General features: G+C 36.4%; 1 protein-coding gene and 1 long non-coding RNA gene across 2 annotated transcripts; one reads left to right on the plus strand and one right to left on the minus strand.

Annotated features, from left to right (window-relative positions):
* The first annotated feature begins 1,555 nt into the window (after positions 1-1,555).
* On the plus strand, positions 1,556-2,686 carry LOC142622641 (transcription factor HEC1-like). The gene has a single exon (XM_075796158.1). The coding sequence runs from the start codon at positions 1,779-1,781 to the stop codon at positions 2,517-2,519; it is 741 nt and encodes a 246-aa protein (XP_075652273.1). The 5' UTR covers positions 1,556-1,778; the 3' UTR covers positions 2,520-2,686.
* A 16,866-nt stretch (positions 2,687-19,552) lies between these two features.
* Positions 19,553-20,647, minus strand: LOC142627401 (uncharacterized). The gene is made up of 2 exons (XR_012842835.1): positions 20,182-20,647; positions 19,553-19,860 (listed from the first exon to the last, which is right to left on the minus strand). It is a non-coding gene; the product is annotated as an uncharacterized LOC142627401 (long non-coding RNA).
* Positions 20,648-20,942: the final 295 nt, after the last annotated feature.

The following is a 20,942-nucleotide window of genomic DNA, read 5'->3' on the forward strand; positions in this document are numbered from 1 at the left end:
ATAACATTATTTAAATTGTTCATTAATAAATGCTTTATAAACATCCGGGACTTTATAAAAAAATTATATATATAATAGGCTGAAATAAAAATCAGTAAAATACAGCCGAAAAATTATTGTAAAATTATTATAAAAATATTGTGAATATAATATTTATTTACTGAGTACCGATAATAATAGTATTTAATTAATTAAGTAAACATGTGACAAGTTTTTATTGATAAAGTATAGAGTAGAGCAAAAAAAAGTAAGGTAAAAGATTTAGACTCATAATGATAATGGAACAAGTTGGGTAAGACTAGGCCCTACCAATTAGACCATTGCCACCTGTAGCGTTTTTCGATAAACCAAACGGCACCGGATTCCCACCGCCAAACCGGGAAAGTGATAGCATCTCATTTAAAAGAGGCTGGTGAGATTTCTGACACCTGTCATGTGAGTGGGGCTTTTAGGTTTTAAAAAAAAAGTGATTTTGAAGGCAAAGTTAGACTCCAACAATGTTAGACTGACTTCCACTCAATGCATAATAGTGTTTTTTTTTCTTTGCCGAATTAAATAAAAAATAATACAATTACTACAGGTGGGTGGTAATTAAGTTAGGGACAGAGCTTTGTACTAGCAATAGTACTAGAATAGTACTCTGTAGTCTCTGCCTAATATTAATTTTTCTTATAATTAAGGTGATAAATTGAACAAGACCCATATGAATCCACTCTAATTCTAATATCATTTTTAGTTTCTGCATATCTAATCTTATTGCTATCAAATATCACTGAAAAATGATTGCATCCACCATCCAAAAGTACTTTGTGCTTAGTCCTGGAATAGTTGATAGATATGACCTTTCCACTGGTGGGCCACATAGTAAAATCTTTCAACAATAGGGTGCTATGTCTCTATATTTTGTTTATTCTCTTCCAAAATTTTCAGTTTGTGTTAATAACTCTGTTTTATTATCATATTGCTATGTTATCTAAGCAACCACTGTAATTTGGTGTATATAGAATGAGAGATAACACGTACTTACAAAATAATTAAGTGCTTAGAAGTCCAGTCACCTATATTTTTTTTAAAAAAAGTTGAATTTGAAATCTCTTAATCTGGAATAAGAATATTTAATTAGGAATGTAATTAAATTTCTATATGGTCTTGGTCTTGGTCAGATCTAACTATTATTTTTCTCATATCTTGAAGACTTTGGCCCACGAGTTTAATGATACAGATCAACTGAAGTCAGTGAGCATGTTTTATGATGCTCTTCGAGGTAGATACAATCATGCACCCGTTTTGGACTTTTAATCTCAAACCATAAAAAGGAGGTTGCCACCTAAAAAAGAAGGATAAAAGAAAAAATCATGGATGAAAAGAAAAAGTGAGCTCAACAACTCTGTGGAAAAAATAAAAACAAAAAACAAAAACAAACAAACAACTTTGCAGTAGCAATAAGGCAAAAAATAGTGAAGCATTTTTTATACTATATAATATTCAACCACTTGTTATATATAAATATATAGTCTTTGCCACTAGATTGATAAGGGTCTGTTCCTGATATCACTATTTTATTCGTTTCCCTTCAATTTCTTTCTTTCTTACCCTTAATTACACTTCTTTTCCTTCACTGCACATTCTGATAAAACTCCAAGTCTTCCATTCTTCTCTTTTATCTTCCCCATCCCTCTGTCTATCTGCTTAATTCTCAGTTCTCAACCTTTAAATACTTCTCTCTCAAATTTCTCTTCCTTTTAGGAATCTTTTTTCTATAGAGAGTTCTATAAGCCATGGATCATATGGAGCAGTTAAAGTCATCAGAGGACCAAATGGAGATGATGATGATGTTGGAAATGGACAAACTTCCTGAGTTTTGTGGTGCATACAATGATGTCAATGAGTTGCAACCCCAGGAGTTTTCTGGTCCTAGTAGTACTAGCAATAACAACAATATTAGCACTATGTCACATTACATGAATAACCCACAAATAGCTTCACCACCTTCACCCTTATTTCTAAACATACCATCCACTAGCACCAACCCAATTCAACAAGCTTCAACTCCATCATTCTTATCAGGTGCAAGGGCAGTTTCTACAGCAACACAGAAGAGGAATTCAATGGCAGCAATGAGAGAAATGATATTTCGGATAGCGGCTATGCAACCAATACACATAGACCCTGAATCAGTGAAGCCACCAAAGAGAAGAAACGTGAAGATTTCAAAGGATCCTCAAAGTGTAGCTGCACGCCATAGAAGAGAAAGGATAAGCGAGAAGATAAGGATTTTGCAAAGACTTGTCCCAGGAGGTACTAAAATGGACACTGCCTCTATGTTAGATGAAGCAATTCACTATGTGAAATTCTTGAAGTCACAAGTGCAATCCTTGGAAAGAGCTGCGGCTAATAGGCCAACTGAGATAGGGTTCCCTGTGGCTATGTCTAGTGGGAGTAGTAGTAGTTATCTTCCTATGGCAAAAGGTTACCAAGCTCCTCATGCTCAAAATGTTCAGCCTTATGAAGATGCTTAATTAGCTGAAGAAGATGATTTTTAGCTTCAGAATATGGATTTTGTCTAATTATTGATGATAATTTGTACGGTTGTTGAGCGGGGCCAGGCAATGCAAGGTTGATATATTCTCTTTTTATCTTTTGACTTGTATTCCATGTTATATAACAATAAAACTCGCTGAAGAGACAGCCCATTTTCCAAATTTGCCAGAGAATCTTTCTTTCCTCTTTCATATCTTTAAAGGTATCCAATCCATTCCTTTTATAGAAAAATTCGTTTTAAAATTGAACATTAACAAAGAATTCTTCTAACTTTTTATTTCTATTTATTATTTTATAATAGAATGAGTGCGTTTTCTATTCTATACATTTTAAGTTGGAAAGAGACGATAAGATTCAAAACTTTATTTGACCTAAAAGCTATTGGTATGATGTGTGAGTTTAGTTTCAAGAAAAAAAAAAAAGAAGAAGAAGAAGAAGAAGAAGAAGACTTAACATAATAATCTCTATTTTATAAGATGTGACCTCCCAACTGATTGTGTTATCCCTAAGAATATTATCTAATTCTGATATTTTTATTGTTGTAATCCTGAAAATGATAATGTTGGTGAGTTGATAGACTATGCCGCAGACTATTCATTTATGCCAACGGAGAAAAATCTAGCTAGGGAGTCTAGAAATGGCAATGTTGGGGAACCAGTGTGTTGGGACTAGATAGTACTTTGTACATGGAAATTCCATGCCTTTGGTTTCGGTTATTGACACATGTATCATTCAAACCTAGAAACTTGCTGTTCTAGTCCCCCATATGTACTAAAAGATGTAAAACATTGTTCCGAACCATACAATTAGTCACAACTTAATAATATATCTATCATTTGGAGAGTCATTGCTTCTATTTTTTTTCTGCTACTCACTATTTACAATCGTATAAATATGTCAAAATTGCGGTCAAAATTGTGTTCTTAAACTTTAAAAAGAACTAATTGAAGAAGAGGGAATTACACGTGTTGGTTACAGCTCTGTGTAAAGATTACACGTCTAGAAGTCTGAGTAGTTGAAATGAAGGGCAATAAAAATTTGATGCATTATTGGGGGAGTGTATCTGTATTCGCATTCAATAAGGGAAGGGTGCAGGAGACCAATCCCAAAAGGGAATACATGAGAAATACACGTGAAAGTCTGACATTTCGGGGTGCTTTAACGATTGGGGCTCGGCAATGACGTCGTTTTTCGTTAACTAACACGTGATCTCAATCTGCATGGTCAACTTATTTGTACCTCTCTCCTTCTTACGTGGCTGTCCACGTCGTACATTCCAAATTAATAGTTTTTTTTTTCTCTTACTGCCACTTTTTTTTTTTTTCCAAACGGTTAATTCAGTGAATAATTATAGATAAATAAAGAAGTGATACTAATAGTAGGTTTAATAAGAGTTTGTTATAATAACTTGTAAAAATATTATAAAATTGTTTGAGACTAAAACATTACTCTTTCTTAATTAGGCAAATTGCTCTAACGGGTTAGGATGCATTTTTATTTTTTTCCATTTTATTCAATTCAAGGCTAAAAATATATATTCTAAATCTAATTATGTACTTGTAAGGGCATGCTTGACTTGGATCAATCCAAAGATGAAAAGGACTAAGGCTCAAAGAGCCCAAAATAATGAACTTGTAGAGAATGGGGTAGAAACTGAACTTCAAAGTGTTGGACAGTAATAACAGTAGGTTAGATGTTACTTGAAAGAATAAATAAACAGTTTAATGCAAAGAAAATTCTCCTTAGCAAAGTCCGAAGATGGTAGTTTTTATATACTTCTTTCAGATTTAAACACTATTACAATTCTTGAGTGTACAATGATTCTTTTTTCTCTTTAGATTCTCCGTTCCCCCCCTGTAATGGGGTTTTCCCTCTATATGTTTCCCTCTTTTACTTCATCTCAGCATTCCATGTGTAGATCAATTTACTGGTGTTAATCCATCTCCCACTAGCACCTTCGTGAAGTCTCTGTGGGTAGCTGTAAGGCTGCATGACCCTGCTCAAGTATCACTTTCACATTAATGTTGTCATAGAGTTAGCTGCAAAGTATTCAATGCGGTGGTAGCAGCTTTCTTTTAAATATTTCCTAACTTTCCTTTGTCTTATTTCCTTCTGATGCTTATCTTTACCAGTGTGATCATCTAGTATGTTGTTCTTGATGAAAGGTCGGACCTTTGACCTCTACTCAGCAGAGCTGAGGAGATATTACTCCTTGAACTGCACTCCCAACCCTTTACGACCAGATTTCTTTCATAGCTTACTAATTTGTACATCCTCGTTGATGCCCACCTATCCTCGGACGACTTAATGTCCTCGAACACGGCCTACGACCTAATATCCCTCTCTGCACCCTTTATCCTTACAATAGCCCCTCGAAATTTCACTCTTTTACTCCTCGGGAAAAAGGGAGATTTTAATATTTAAGTAATTATCCTGTTCTACCCTCACGTCATCTTGTTCTGTGCAGGTGTCTATCAAACTGCCCAACAACATGCTCCTAACGCTTCGGCATCCGAGACGCATCTACATCTATTTCTTATGGCGCCCTATTCCCTACGTTCCACGGTGTGATGGCAATCCTACAGTGGGAAATTTTTATGGGAATTTGGGCAGGAACTGTCCTACTCATCTTTCCCATCCACATATAAATTGCTTAAAATTCTCAGTTGCTTTACTTTTTGCGTCTTCAACTTTTAAAAACTAGTTCGAGGAGCTCTCCTTTTACTCCATAAGTTACCCTCAGACTCTCCTTCTTTAAATTTAAAGCCTTCTTCTCCTCGACCTTTCTAATTTTACCTCGCCTTCCCAATGCCTTCAACTATTCCTCAAATGGGTAGATTTGCTCATCTAGTAGACACCCCTAAGAGAATAGAGAGCTTCAAAGCTCAGTATCATATTCCTCCTGGGGTTTCCATTAGGTATTGCTACCGGGGGGATTGACATACATTAAGGCAAGAGGGAGAAGTGGTAATCCCTATGATTGCCTTTATAGAGGGGGGGATGAGAATTTCCATTGGTAGAGTGACTAGGGATTACCTTATTGCCCATAGGCTTCGCCCCACCCAGTGTGCCCCTAACATGTTTAGGATTCTAGGTAGTGTAGATGCCCTCAATGAGAGGATGAATGTAAATCTTACCCACCACGACGTGAACAAAGATTTCTTAATCGTTTTAGGAGAGTGGCATGATGGACTTCATTGCTCAACACGAGATGGGACGCTAGGTGGGGAGTTTAGATCTAGGGTTATTACCTTAACTATATCCCCTTTCTTACTAACATTTTCTACACTCACCTCTTCTATTTTTGCTTATAAATTTATTCTTATTTTGCTTCTAATGTTTGCTAACTATGTTTTTGTTTTTGACAAATTTGCAGATAAGTACTCTGCAATTCCAAACCTAAACCTTGTCAACGAGCCTGACCTGACAAAAATACTTCAATCCAAGATATTTGTCCACACTAATGGACAGCTAAGAGCAACCCAACTCATCCTAGGCTACAACCCCATCTCGACTAGCTTCCAAGCACCCAAGTACGTGATAAAGGCAAAAGACCCCTGCTTACATCAAATCAACATCGTAGTACCAGGCTTCATTCTTAACTCTGCTCCAAAAGGGGTATTTCAAGTGGAATTGCCCTCCCAATGTACCGCCAAGGAAGAAACAACTCCTTCTCGACCAGCTCTCGAGGAAGTAAAGATAGTTGAAGTCTCAGACTCCAAGGACGACTTTGAGGTTTTCAACTAGCCTCAATCTCCAGAAGCCTCAGTTGGTGAATTCAGCAACCTCCCTCCAGCCCAAGTGAGCAACATCCAAGAAACCCTAAGTGTTCCTTACGCAATGGTACTCCAACGCCAACCTAAGACAAGCCTCTATCAACTCATAGAGTCCACTGTAGGGGGCACTACACAGGAGATGGTTATCCAACCTAAACCCCACACCTTTCCCCCCTCTCAAGCTCCTCAGCTTAACCTTGCCGACAAGAAGAGGAAAAGGGATTAAAAAGGAAAATACACAATGGAAGAGGGCAGAGGAACCCCCTCCAAAGAAATTGAGCCCTAGAGAGGAACCAAAGTAGCTAGGACAACCCAGACGAGGTCCTCCAGGGAAGGGTCAATTGTGGAGAGAGAACATGGACAACGCACCAAAGTTCAAGCCGAGAATCACCTTCTGGTGTTGAATGGATCTCCTCTCCCCTCGGATGCCTTTATAAGGGATTTCAAGTAGGGAAAGGCTGGGTATGTGGCGGATGCCATGGAACAAGCCCTACTGTTGCTTGGCGACATGGCTGACCTAAGGGCTATGAGAAAACACGAAGTATTTCTAAACTTGAAGAGAGACCTTGCACTTGTAAGTTTCTTCTTTCTCTTTTCTTTTACTTAGTATTCCTACTACTTTCTCTTACTACATCATTGTTATTGTCGTTTGTGTGTGTGTGTGTTTTTTTTATTTATTTATAGGTTGTTCAATCTGCGCACATGGCTGAGGAATTGGTGACCAATTCCCATAGGCAGATGAAGGATGAAGAGGCAAGGCACATAGTAGCTGTGGAGGCCTTCACCCTAGCCGAGAAGAGGATCCAAAACCTTAACACAAAGCTAATAGAGGCTGACAGGGAGAAGAAGAGTGTTGAAATTGCTCTACAAGGGGTCGAGAGGCAGCGCAAACAACTCCGTCAAGCCAAGGATAAGCTAGCTGTGGCCAAGGAGCACATAAGGGTCTTAAAGAAGAAGCTGGAGGAGGCAGAGAAAGCTGCATATAAGGCAGAGCAGGAAGGGTACGATATCAGGGTGGTCGAGACCGAGGATGCTCTCAGGGCTGAGGTTCTTGGGGTCTGTAGAACCTACTGCCTCCAAGTATGGAACGAGGCCCTTAACCAAGTTGGAGTGGAGGCCTCATCCGCCCTCAGGATAACAAAGAATGCTTATTACCCTCCAGCCATTCGAGCACCAGGTCCCTTGATCTCCCAAGCTAACGCTGCCCTTAAAGATCCAAGCCTTATCCAGGAGATACCTACCAAGGACCTTCCCTCTCCCAACAGTCCTCTAAAAGGGCAGGGCAAGCTGGTGTAGCTAAGAAAGAGAAAGAAAAACCTGAAAAGGTAGCCCCTGAAACCACAAAACCTCCAGCTACACCCAAGGATTTCTCCGAGGAGAAGGTGGTCTCCCAAAGCCGAGAGCTAGTTCTAGCAACTCTCCCCATTCCTGCTAAGGAGGATTCCAAGGGTAAAGGTCCAGGATCTTTAGCAACAGCACCTGCCCAATCCACCAAGGCCCCAACAAAAGACAAGCTCGTTCTCAAGATTAAATAGCTCTTAGAATAGGGTTTTTTTTTAGAATGTACTTTTCTTTCTATTTAGTTTGTTATTTATCTTCCTTAAAATGTATTTGCCTTGCCTTTCTCAAGGCTTAACTTTAATGAAAAATGTTAAGTTCTTTTATATTTCACTGTGATTGTGCAAAGATTAATATGATGTCTCTTCCATTCAATACTAAACTAACATAAGCATAATCCACTTCGAAAGATATTTACATTCTTAACTTTAATAGTTACTTACGCAAGTGGTTGTCTGGCTGTTACATTTCATGCAAATGACAATACATTGAGCTAATCTTTCTCAGCGCATAATGTTCATCAAAGTGTAATTTAACTTTAAGACATACCTTAAGTATCTGAAACAAGTAACTCAAAAGACCATGTATACTGTTGGATTCTCTTTCTAACTTCAAATAATGGTAAAACATCTATCCATTCAGGGCTCCATATAGCCTTCCATTTAATAGTAGATCTAAGTAGTTGTAGATATCAATTTACTCCCAAATATATCATGGATATACTTGCAAATGCTTTAAGTGACGCTCAAGGGTGCCCTTTCAATTAAGTTACTGCAATGAGAGTCTTGGTTACCCACTATAGCTAGGTTGGTTACTAATTTACCCAAAGCATGTGATCTAAAGAACCTGACATGGCCGAGGTTTTATTTAGTATTCACATAATCAAAGAAATGTTAATTTACCCAAGGCATGTGGTCCGAGGAACCAGACATTGCCATGGTTTTGTTTAACACTTAAACAAATAATGAATAATATTAATTTACCCAAAGTATGTGGTCCGAGGGGCCAAGCATGACTAAAATTCTGTTTAACACTTAGATAAATATTGATGAGTATTAATTTACCCAAGGTATGTGGTCCGAGGAGCTAGACATGACCAAGGTTCTGTTTAATACTTAGATAAATATTGAGGAGTATTAATTTACCCAAGGTATGTGGTCCAAGGAGCCAAGCATGACCAAAGTTCTATTTAACACTTAGATAAATATTGAGGAATATTAATTTACCTAAGGTATGTGGTCCGAGGAGCCAAGTATGACCAAGATTCTGTTTAACACTTAGATAAATATTGAGGAGTATTCATTTACCCAAGGTATATGGTCCGAGTAGCCAAGCATGACCAAAGTTCTATTTAATACTTAAAGAGATAGAAAACACAACATACAATATTTTAAACAAAAATGTGGCAAAGATGCCATTCATTAATAGTAATACCATTGCAGATTATTTACATTCCAAAGGCGTGTTACAACATTTTCATCTAAATATTTTAGAAAGTAAGCTCTTATACCAGCTATTGAAGTGATGCGATATGATCCCTCCCAATTGGGTCCTAACTTCCCCCAAGAAGGATTCTTTGAGGTGCTCACAAATTTTTTTAATACCGAGTCTCCTGGGGCCAAAGGCCTTTCCCTCACTCTCGTATCATATCCTTGCTTGACCTTCTGTTGATAAGACACCAACTGAACCATGGCAGTTTCTCTTTGCTTCTCAATTAGATTCAGGCTCTTTTCTAATAGGTTATCGTTGTTGTCTGGAGTGAACAAGCTTGTCCTTAGTGTTGGAAACCCAATCTCTAGAGGGATCACAACCTCAGACCCATAAGTCATTGAAAAGGGTGTTTCCCCCGTTGACCGACGAGGGGTAGTCCGATATGTCCAAAGAACATGTGGTAACTCTTCCACTCATTTACCCTGTGCATCCTCCAACCTCTTCTTAAGCCCATTCACAATAACCTTATTAATAGCCTCGGCTTGTCCATTCCCCTGTGGATAGGCCAGAGTTGAATATTTAATCCTAATGCCCAAATCACAGCAGTACTTTATGAAAATTTTACTATCAAACTAAAGGCCATTATCCCAGATGAGAGTGTGTGGAATCACAAATCAAGTAACAAGTATGCCCTAGAAAAAGAGCATTTGTACAACTTGTGATCTTCAGACAACCAAAAATGAGGAGTCTTCCTTTGCACTTTGTTTGCCTCTCCCTTATCTTCGGGCAAAGTGTTCTCCTTGAAAGCGGAATTATAGAATCCATCCAACTAGGCCCTACTCTAATTTGGTGAGTTTGGATCTTCTCCTTCTTTGCCTCAATAGACTTACATAAATTTTCGACCAAGATAACTCAAGGTAAACCTTATGCTGAGGAAGTTGCCAAAGTGGCAAGAGAATCAGCATGCGTATTTCTACTCCTTGGGATTTGTTGTAAAGTGAAAGATTCAAAACCTGATTACAAATGCCTAGCTTGGCTTAAATACTCATACATCCTCAAATCTCTAACTTCCAACTCTCCCTTTACCTGACCTACCACCGACTTCGAATTCGAGGATACATCTACTTCCTTTTCACCCATATTTTGTATCATAGCCATCTCTACCAACAAAGCTTCATACTCGATTTCATTGTTGGTGGCCGAGAAGCTTAACCTTAAAGATTTCTTAATAGAAATCTTTTTGGGGCACACCACAACTAGCCCCACCCCAGATCCTCTTTGGTTAGCCGCACCATCAACGTATAATTTCTAAGGTAAGGGTCCTTGTAGAGAGATTGACTCGATTGGTTTTCCTCCCAAGTTCTGCTTCTCGTCCTCCATTTCCATGGGAAACTCTGCCACCAAATCTACAAGAACCTGGCCTTTAATAGAGGTCCGAGGCATATACTTGATATCAAAGGCCCCCAAAATGGTTTCCCACTTGGCAAGCCTTCCTGTGTAATCAACTTTCCAGGGTAATGATTAAATAGGAAGTTGAGTTAAAATCACGACGGTATGAGCTTGGAAGTAATGAGGAAGTTTCCGTATAACATGTACCATTGCCAAAATAGTCTTCTCTAGTGGCAGGTAACGAATCTCCACCTCTTGCAATGGCTTGTGATGTACATTGATAATAGCTTAATTTTGCATAGTTATATCATTGTTAGAAAGTATTATCATACTTATTTTGAGTTAATTCATGCATTTTATATTTGATTTTGGAATAATGCTAAATAATTAATTTTGTGCTTAATTGGATTTTATTGCATGAATTTTTCTTTTGTAGGAGAATGACATTAAATAAGTGGATTTGTGCAAAGAAGAATGCTAATGGACTTTACATTTACAAGGGCCATGATAAAGTTAAAGAAGGTCAACCCAATTAAATTTAAGTCCAATTGGAGTAAGGAATCAAAAGAAATTTGCATCAAATCCAAGTCCAATTCGGATTACGATTCCTGCCTGCACATTAGTTAGTATTTTTGGCACAACTTTTGGTACAAACATCCAATCGAGATGATATTCAAGTTGGGCTGGAAATTTAACTTAAAGGGCTACAACTTTGTAGTTTACCAAAAGTCTGAATTCTGACATTAAATGGGTCAAAATCGTCGATTAAGCGAAGCTTAAAAATCTAGGATTTTCTCCAAACGAGAATTCAACTTGTAATAGGATTCCTTGACCTAGTTAAACGTTTTTTAGGCCAAAATTCAGGGAGGTGAGTGCTAGAGCTGGGGGCTAAACATAGAGAGTACGGCTATTTCTTTGATTTTCTTCCATGACAGTTAGTTTTATTTTATTTGTCTAGTTTAATGTTTAGGATTTTATTTTTGTGTTTTCTTTCAATTACCATGAGTAACTAAATTTATAATTAGGGTTGAGGATGAAACTTTGTTAAGGATTATTAGTAATATTTATGTGATTTGATTTTTCCCACAATAGTTGTTTTTTAATGATTTAAATTGTTCTTGCTTCATATCAATTGACTAAGATAAGATTTTAGATATGAGTTCAATCATGTTTTTCTCATGATTTAGGATTTGTCTTAATTAATTGAATGCTTGGTTTATTATTTCTTGATTTTAAAATTAGATATCTCTTGTGATTTGTTTGGCTACGGATACAATTGATGATTTGATTTTATACTTAAGAAGCGAAGAAGAACATACTTTAGATTTTTAAACATAAGTTTTAAAGATGATATTTTCAATGATAGCAAGATTGATTTCTAGATTATTATGTAGTGGTTGGGAAAAATCAATGATCATAAATATATGCTGATATGAATTAATAAGGCGAATTTTGATGGGACTGACGAAGTCAAACACAGACGAGATCGCCTCCACAGACGAACCTGACCAAGTATCCACATCACTGACGAAGATGTTAAGACCATTCAATGCTGCCAATAATGTCCTGGACGATTACGAAACCAGTTGGACAAGCCGTTGGAAACGTATTGAATCCCATTACTCAGTTAAAGACGTTATCAAGAAAGACATTAACACCACAATACCATCCACAATGGCTATAATCCAGAGGGATATATAAAGCCCTCACAACGCCAATACGAGGTATATACATAGTCACAAGATATATTGAGTTATTTTATTTTTATTGTTATAAACCTTCTTCCGCACTAACTTTGGTATCGGAGACGTTATGGCAGGCACCACACCGGTGACCATTTGAATGAGCTTTTGCTTCTGTCGTGACGCAGGAGTGTGACCGGCCCTATCTGGACGAACTCATAACGACTGACGAACTTTTACTTCATCAGATTCTAAAACCATAATTCATTTCCTTTGATTGTTTACATCTTTTTATTACTTTATATCTTTTGCTTAGTTTATTTAATTTCAAAACAACCAATTTTTATTAAACTATATTAGGATTAATTTGGTTAAGATTGAATTAATTTTCCTACGTTCATTCAAGTCCCTGTGGGTTCAACCTTATTCTTGTCAAATTATACTTCGGTACGGTTCGTACACTTGTTTATGTAATAAATTGGTTGTTGTACTTCATTGTTCACCCTTCTCAGTACTAAGCTCATCGTATGAGAGGTCACATCAATATAGGCAAAAAGAACCTCATCTTCTTCAGGCCTAGATATAAAGGGTGGCCGAGAAAGATATTCCTTTAACTGTTGAAAGGTCGAAGCACATTCTTCAGTCCACTCAAATCCTTCCCACTTGTGCAATAACGGGAAGAAAGGCTTGCACCTGTCTACTGACCGAGAGATGAATCGGTTTAGGACGATAGTCATTCCTGTCAACTTCTAAATCTCTTTGGGATTTCGAGGAGGTTGCAAATTGTTAATTATCTTAATCTGATCAGGGTTGACTTCAATTCTACGATGAGTGAGCATATAACTAAGAAATTTGCCCGAACCAACACCAAAAGAATACTTAGAAGCATTAAGCATAGATTATGCTTTCTTAGTATTTCAAAAATATTCCCGAGGTCATTCACATGCTCGGACTCTACCTTGCTCTTCACCACCATATCATCTATGTAGACTTCAATGTTTTTGCCAAGTTGAGACTCATACATCCTGGTCATCATCCTTTGATAAGTTGATCTTGTGTTCTTTAGTCCAAAGGGCATCATTTTGTAATAGTAATTCCCAGTGGGTGTAATAAAAGTAGTATTCTCTTGATCATCTAGAGTCAAAGGTATTTGATGGAATCCTTGAAAGGCATCCAAAAAGCTCATCCAAAGATGTCTAACTGTGGCATCCACCAACTGGTCGATCCGAGGCATTGGGAAAGGGTCCTTTGGGCAGGCTTTGTTTAAATCAGTGAAGTCCACACACACTCACCACTTTCCATTCTTCTTCTTTATCACTACGGTATTAACTAGTCATTTAGGATATAACACTTCTTCTATTTCTCTTGCTTGTTTAAGCTTGGTCACCTCCTCCTAACAGCATCAGAATGCTCTTTAGAAGAGGGCTGAGGTGGTTGCTTCTTCAGTGTGACAATGGATTAACATTTTAATGTGACAAATAAAACTTAGGTCCACCCTAGGAGCCTCATAAGTGCTCCATGCAAATACGTCAACATTCTTCTTGAGAAACACAATCAGCTCTTCCTTCTCCCGAGGGTTAACTGAATTCCCACCTGGAAAAACTTCTCTTTGTCATCATCAATGACAATTTTCTTTAACTCTTCACACTTTGCCCCTTCTACGGTTGTTTTCAAGGACAAAACTACTTTCTTTGATTGCTACAAACTCTTCTCTACAAGGGCCGAGGACTCTCCTCCAGTCTGATGCCTAATTGCATCTACTAAACACTGCCTAGCCATAGACTGACTCTCGATCAGTTCCTCGACTTGGTCCTTTGATGGATACTTCACCTTCAAGTGTAAGGTGGAAGAAACAATCCCCATGGCATGAAGCCAGGTAATAACAATGTAGGGGAAATAGGCATCTACCACAATGAAATCCACCTCCACAACTTTTCTCCTGCCTGAATAGGTAACTTAATTTGGCCCTTCAGGATAACTGTTTTCCCATCAAACCTTACTAAAGGGGAATCATAGCAAGTCAAGTCCTCAGGTTTCAGTTTCAGGCCCTTATACAGATTATGGTACTTGATCTATGCACCGCTACCTTGATCTATCAAAACTCTCTTCACATCATACCCTTCAATCCTAAGGGTAACAACTAGGGTATCATTGTGTAATTGCAAGGTTCCCACTTTATCCTCTCTCGAGAAGCTCAAAGCCGGTCAGGTTTCCAATCTACTTCTTTTGGGATCAAAGGTTAGGTCTTTAGTAAACGACCAGGCTACAGACATCACCCTGGATGGGAGGGAACCAGTTTTGCCTGGTGCAGTAAGAATAACACTAATTGTCTCTAAAGGCGGTCTTGAAGAAGCATCCCTTTGAGGTCCTGACCCTGCCTGGCCTCCTTGCCCATTGGGTTGATGCAAAAACTATTTTAACTTCCCAACTCTAATCAATTGCTCCAAATAATCTCGTAAGGTCCTACACTCTTCTGTAGTGTGTCCTCAGTCTTGGTGGTATTGACAATAAAGATTTTGGTTGCACTCGGTGGAGTCTCCTCCCATCTTATTTGGCCACTTAAAGTATGACTCATTCTTTATTTTCTTCAAAATTTGATGCACAGGCTTCCTGGACATAATGCTAACTACCTGGGTAGTGGTAGATCCTGTATGCCCAGTAAAATCCCTCTTGGGTCAATTGTTGTTATACCTCTCAGACCTAAAACCTCCTCGGCCCTAGGGAACTATCTTGGCCTTACCCTTTCCTTGCTGTTGGTCCTCCTTGACTCGCTTATACTCATCAATACGATCCATAAGCTGGCGTATACTCCTAGCCGACCTCCTAGTCAAAGACTTCCTTAAATCATGCTCGGCAGGCAGACCAACCTTGAAAGTTCTTATTGCCACATCATCAATATTTATATCTATCTCATTGAACATTTCCCAGTACCTATCTGAGTACATTTTTAAGGTCTCCCCTTCTTGCATGGCCATAGACAGCAAAGAAACCGAAGGACGAGGGACCCTGCTACAAGTAACAAAACGAGCCCCAAAGGCCATGGTAAGCTCCTGAAAGGAGTTGATTGAACTTTCCTTTAGACTATCAAACCATCTCATCGCCACCGGTCCTAGGCTGGATGGGAATACTTTGCACATTAACGCTTCATTCTTGGAGTGAGCAGCTATTTTTTGATTGAAGTGGCTGACGTGCTCTATATGGTCTATCTTACCATTATACATGGTAAATGTTGGCTGAGTAAACCGCCAAGAAAGTTTCCCTCCCTCAATCCTTTGTGTAAATGGTGACTTAGAAATCTGGCGCAAGGCATAGCTCATAGCGTCATTACCCAAGCCTCCATGAGATGGACTTCTACTTCTTTGCCTATAATGGCGCCCCTCATCATAAGAAAAAGACTCATTAGGGGGAGTCCTTGATCTGCTTCTATAGCTAGCATCATTATCATCACCAGAGGAAGGTTCTAAGCTCAAAGGAGTCCCTCTCCGTTGCTTACGACTTAGTTTCCTCCGTAAGTGGTCAATTTCCAACTGCATGTTCTTGGTGCTCTCCTCTTGGGACACATGACTCCTATTTCTAGAATAACTTCTACTTGTATGAGTGGTGTGTACACTAACTTCACGGTCTCTCCTCTGCTCAAGATTAAGGAAACGATCTTGACGTTGCGACCCCACAAACTCTTCACGGTTTGGCCATGAATCTACCATGGTTATGTGATGAACACAAGGATGTTCAATTTTCCACAGACGGCGCCAATTGTAAGGGTACGCTTAGCTTGGATTAACACAAAGATGAAAAGGACTAAGGCCCAAAGAGCCCAAAACAATGAACATTAGAGAGTGGGTTAGGAACTGAACTCAAAGTGTTGGATAGTAATAACAGTAGGTTAGATGATACTTGAAAGAATAAATAAACAGTTTAATGCAAAGAAAATCCTCCTTGGCAAAGTCCGAGGATGATAGTTCTTATATATTCCTTTCAGACTTAAACATTATTACAATTCTTGAGTGTACATTGATTTTTTTCTCTTTAGATTCTCCGGTCCCCCCTTGTAATGGGGGTTTCCCTCTTTATTCCCCTCTTTTACTTCATCTCAACCTTTCACGTGTAGATTAATTTGTTAGTGTTGATCCATCTCCCACCAACCCTTTCTGAAGTCTCTGTGGGTAGTTGTAAGGCTGCATGGCCCTACTCAGGTATCACCTCCATATTAATGCGACCAGAGAGTTAGCTGCAGAGCATTCGATGCGATGGTAGTAGTTTTTTCTTAGATATTTCCAAACTTTCCTTTGTCTTATTACCTTTTGATGCTTATCCTTATCAGTGTGATCGTCTAGTGTGTTGTTCTTGATTAAAGGTCGGACCTTTGACCTTTACTCGGATGGGCCAAGGAGATATTTCTCCTCGGACTACACTCCCAACACTTTACAACCAGACTTTTTTCATAACTTACTAATTTGTACATCCTCATTGATGCCCACCTATCCTCGGACGACTTAATGTCCATGGATATGGCCCACAATCCAATATCACTTTCTGGGCCCTTTATCCCTACAGTACCAATTAGTAATTTGTACACTTTTAAATATTCATGAAATAAATTGATTTCAAATAAAAATATCATTTTCTGTATGAGGAGAGTTAGAATTCAAATTTTCCTTCTCATACATGTTGTAACAATTATAAATATAAATAAATAATGTATCAATATTAAAATTTTTAAAATCAAACCATTAAATTATATGTTGTCTTTGTACCTTAACATGCATGCCATATTTTGTAGTAATTAGACTTTATTTATTATCTGATCAATGATGCAGGAGAAACAACTCCCCAACTTTGCTTTTAACTTAACTTGAAGCGAAGATAAATAAAAAATGTTTGAGAACACTAGAATAGGAACAAGAAAAAAAAAAGAACTTCTATAATATATAATTTTGATGCAATAAATTATGTCCTGCATTATATATGGCAAGCACAAAGTAAAGTTCATTTTCCTTTTGTCAACTTTTCTTCTTTTCTCTTGAGTGATAAATAATGTCTTGCATTAAAGATAATGAAACTTATTACAAACGCGTTAGATTACCACCTACACTCTTAAAAATTTTTTTTTTTTAAAGAATAATATAAAATTATACATTTTATTCAGTTTTGTTGTCCTTTTGGACAACTTGAACAACAACAAATGTAAGAATATAGTACAAACATTTTAACTCACACAAGCTAGAAAATGAAGACCACTTACTACTACACCATAGCAAACTATAACAAATTTGGACTCAACAACTCACCAAGAATTGTGTAGCATGCAAATAATTTTATTATAAATCAGAAATGTTTGAGAACACTAGAATAGGAACAAATAAAAAAAAAAAAGAACTTCTATGATATATAATTTTGATGCAATAAACTATGTCCTGCATTATATATGGCAAGCACAAAGTAAAGTTCATTTTCCTTTTGTCAACTTTTCTTCTTTTCTCTTGAGTGATAAATAATGTCTTGCATTAAAGATAATGAAACTTATTACAAACGCGTTAGATTACCACCTACACTCTTAAAGTTTTTTTTTTTTTTTTTAAAGAATAATATAAAATTATAAATTTTATTCAGTTTTGTTGTCCTTTTGTCCAACTTGAACAACAACAAATGTAAGAATATAGTACAAACATTTTAACTCACACAAGCTAGAAAATAAAGACCACTTACTACTACACCATAGCAAACTATAACAAATTTGGACTCAACAACTCACTAAGAATTGTGTAGCATGCAAATAATTTTATTATATAAACCTTATAAATTGACGAATCATAAATCATAAAATAATAATTAAAATATAGGCAAAATTTAGTTTCAAAATTGGCTATATCTTAAGACTAAAACCTTAATATCTTTTTATTGGAGGTGAATTTTAACAAATCCACTATTAGATTACATCTTCTTCTTATATCCTTCATACTTACAGAATTTAAAAAAAAAATTAAAGATTAGTAGTTATGTCATCAATAAATTGTTTAAATTGCAAGTTTTGTAGTTTAAAATTATGTATAAAATATAAACTTATAGATCATATAGTAAATAATATTTGATTGCTACAAAATTTGACATGGGTATTGAGAGTGTAAAGAACATGCAATTCAATGGTTAGATTTTCTATATATATATATATATATATATATATATATATATATTGTAATTTTTTATTTTTATTGAGTAAGGTTGTAGTCTTAATCAATTTTGTAGCTAAATTTTATCTTTAAAATATTTATTTCTTATATTTTGAATGGATAAGAATCACATAAATCTCATTAATTTATAAGCCTTTTGTTATAAAATTTATAATCATTTTTAAAAATTTGAACTAAAATAAATGAGCTCCTTGACAATTTCAAATTCTTTAGGAGATGGATAGGTAATAGATTCTAAATATTTCCACTGTAACCCTTGAATATTTTTGACTACGGGCTTGGACGTCAATTCACATTCACAAAATCAACAAATATATATATATATATATATATGCTGATGGTGTCAGCTAAAATTTCAATAAAAATATTAAATAAATAATACAAGAAATATTATATTCATAACATTTTTATAAAAAATATTAAGTAATAGACTATTATTGGTTGGTACTAATAGACAAAAAAAAGTAATTTTAGTAGTAGATTCAAATTAGAACCAGTAACAATTTACCATCTAGAATTTATTGTGAAAGTGTTGTGGATATACATAACATGCACACTTCTCTAACAATAATAACTACTAATTCCTTAGTCTTTATTAAAAAAAGAAATAATAATAAAATAGAAGTTATTACAACCTTCAAAGAGATAAAACATAACTAGAGACCTCACATCCCACCCTGTATTGCACTTTCTCTGCACATACAGCTCTTTAGCAACTTTGCTAATCTCTCTAGTCATACACCTCATTGAGCAAGCTATGTTTTTTCTGGCAAATTAAGGAGATGGTGTTAGTGGCAATAGATGCACCTCATCATCGTTGCTAAGCCAACCATGACAAGGTCGCCGTCTTCAGGTATAGGAAGACCATCTGGGGACTGGAACACATGTCAAGTGTCAGCACCAACAATAATATTTGCTAAGGATGGGAGATAATTCTCATCATCTACAAAACAAGAACATAAATCACATTATTTAAAATTTTCGTTTGCATATAAACTCATAGTACTATTTTATATATATATATATATATAATTAACAGATTTGGATTTCATCCTGTGCACAACCAAGACTGTGTTTGATGCAACAATTTGGTACAACTTAAAAATAAGCCTTTTACTTAAAGGGGTAAGCCTTTTTCATTTTTCTCTTTTGATTTTTAAAGTGACCTTATGTGTAAAATGTTGTACATGAACAAAATTAAAAAAAAAAAAATTTAGGGTCATTTTCATTTCATTTAAATTGAAAATGGTTTTAAAAATAAAACCAATTAACCAAGTTTAACGTGAAATAATAAAAGCTGACAAGGTTCATAAGTAGCTGATGCAGTGTTAGGAGCCACTCATTAGTCTGTGAAGCAGAGTCTGCAGGAGCCTGGTTAATTAGCAACACAGCAACCACGCACGGCCTTTTGAGTTAAGACAAGTAGGCATTGAAGCTTCTCTTAAAGGCCCAGCAACCTGGTTTTTCCATTACTGATAATTCTGCACCTCCCGGATCATCACGTTGACAATCGTCCTTCAAATTTTAGAGAGTAATAGTATGAGTACAAAAGTAGGAAATGTCATTAATAATATATTTAGTATTAGCTTTTAAAGGTTCAAACCTGAATCGTAAATAGTAGTACTACATTTTGTACAATTAATAACAGTTTGCATGTGAACATCATCAGAACTTTAATCATGTGATGTATGTTCTTGTTTTTGCATATGGTGTAGGATATATCTTCCATTAAATATTGGTTTCGAACTCAAATCACCTACTATGATATAATAATTAACAATTGTTGTAAAATTTTAACTAGTAAAATATAAGATGACTTAAATTCAATAACGTTACCAAATCAAACATTTCTGAAACTCCAACAATTCCACATGAGACTTGGAATCCAGATGGTCTTCCTTATTCTGGCTGGATAAGCAATGACTAAGAGGTGAATCTAGTGCGGCTAACACCAGCTCCTTTGCCAGAAAAAATAGCAAAGTTGCTCAAAGAACAAGATGGGCAGAGAAAGTGCAATACAAGGTGGGGATGTGAGGTTTCTAGTTATGTTTTATCTGTGTCTTTATGATATGAAGGTTGACAAACAAAAGTGGACATCAATTGAGGGATTTGAATGCAATCAGCTTGTGCTTAGCAAAAAACTGCCACTACTCATTTTGTTTTAGTAAAAGAGGGCGCATCTACTGCAAGCCAGAGAGATGAGCAAAGTTGCTTGATGACAAGATGGCCTGTGAGATTAGCTAAGTTGCTTAAGAGCTAGTACTTCGGATTTTGGAAGAGAAAGTGTAATACAAGGTGGGTTGTGAGGCTTAAGTTACGTTTATCTCTTTTTAAAGACTTTAATTTAAGGTTGTTTCCGTGTTATTACTTAATTGCATTTGGTAGATTGATAAGGATGAGAATAAATTGTTGAGTTTCTTAAGTTAAATTACGAATAGTTCCTCAAAAAAAAAAAAAAAAAAAAGTTAGATTAAGAATATGTTCTTCTGAAAAAAAAAAAAACTTAAGAATAAGTTTTTTCTAGTTGCATAAGATAAGAATGAGGGGTTTATTATTATTTTTAATATTTTTATAGGAATAATTAAATCTTATCTATG

This window comes from Castanea sativa, chromosome 1, assembly GCF_040712315.1.
Source record: "Castanea sativa cultivar Marrone di Chiusa Pesio chromosome 1, ASM4071231v1".
NCBI classification, from domain to species: domain Eukaryota; kingdom Viridiplantae; phylum Streptophyta; class Magnoliopsida; order Fagales; family Fagaceae; genus Castanea; species Castanea sativa.

Bases quoted from the DNA above. Each gene is read 5' to 3' on its own strand.
- LOC142622641 (XM_075796158.1), top strand. From the start codon at position 1,779: ATGGATCATATGGAGCAGTTAAAGTCATCAGAGGACCAAATGGAGATG.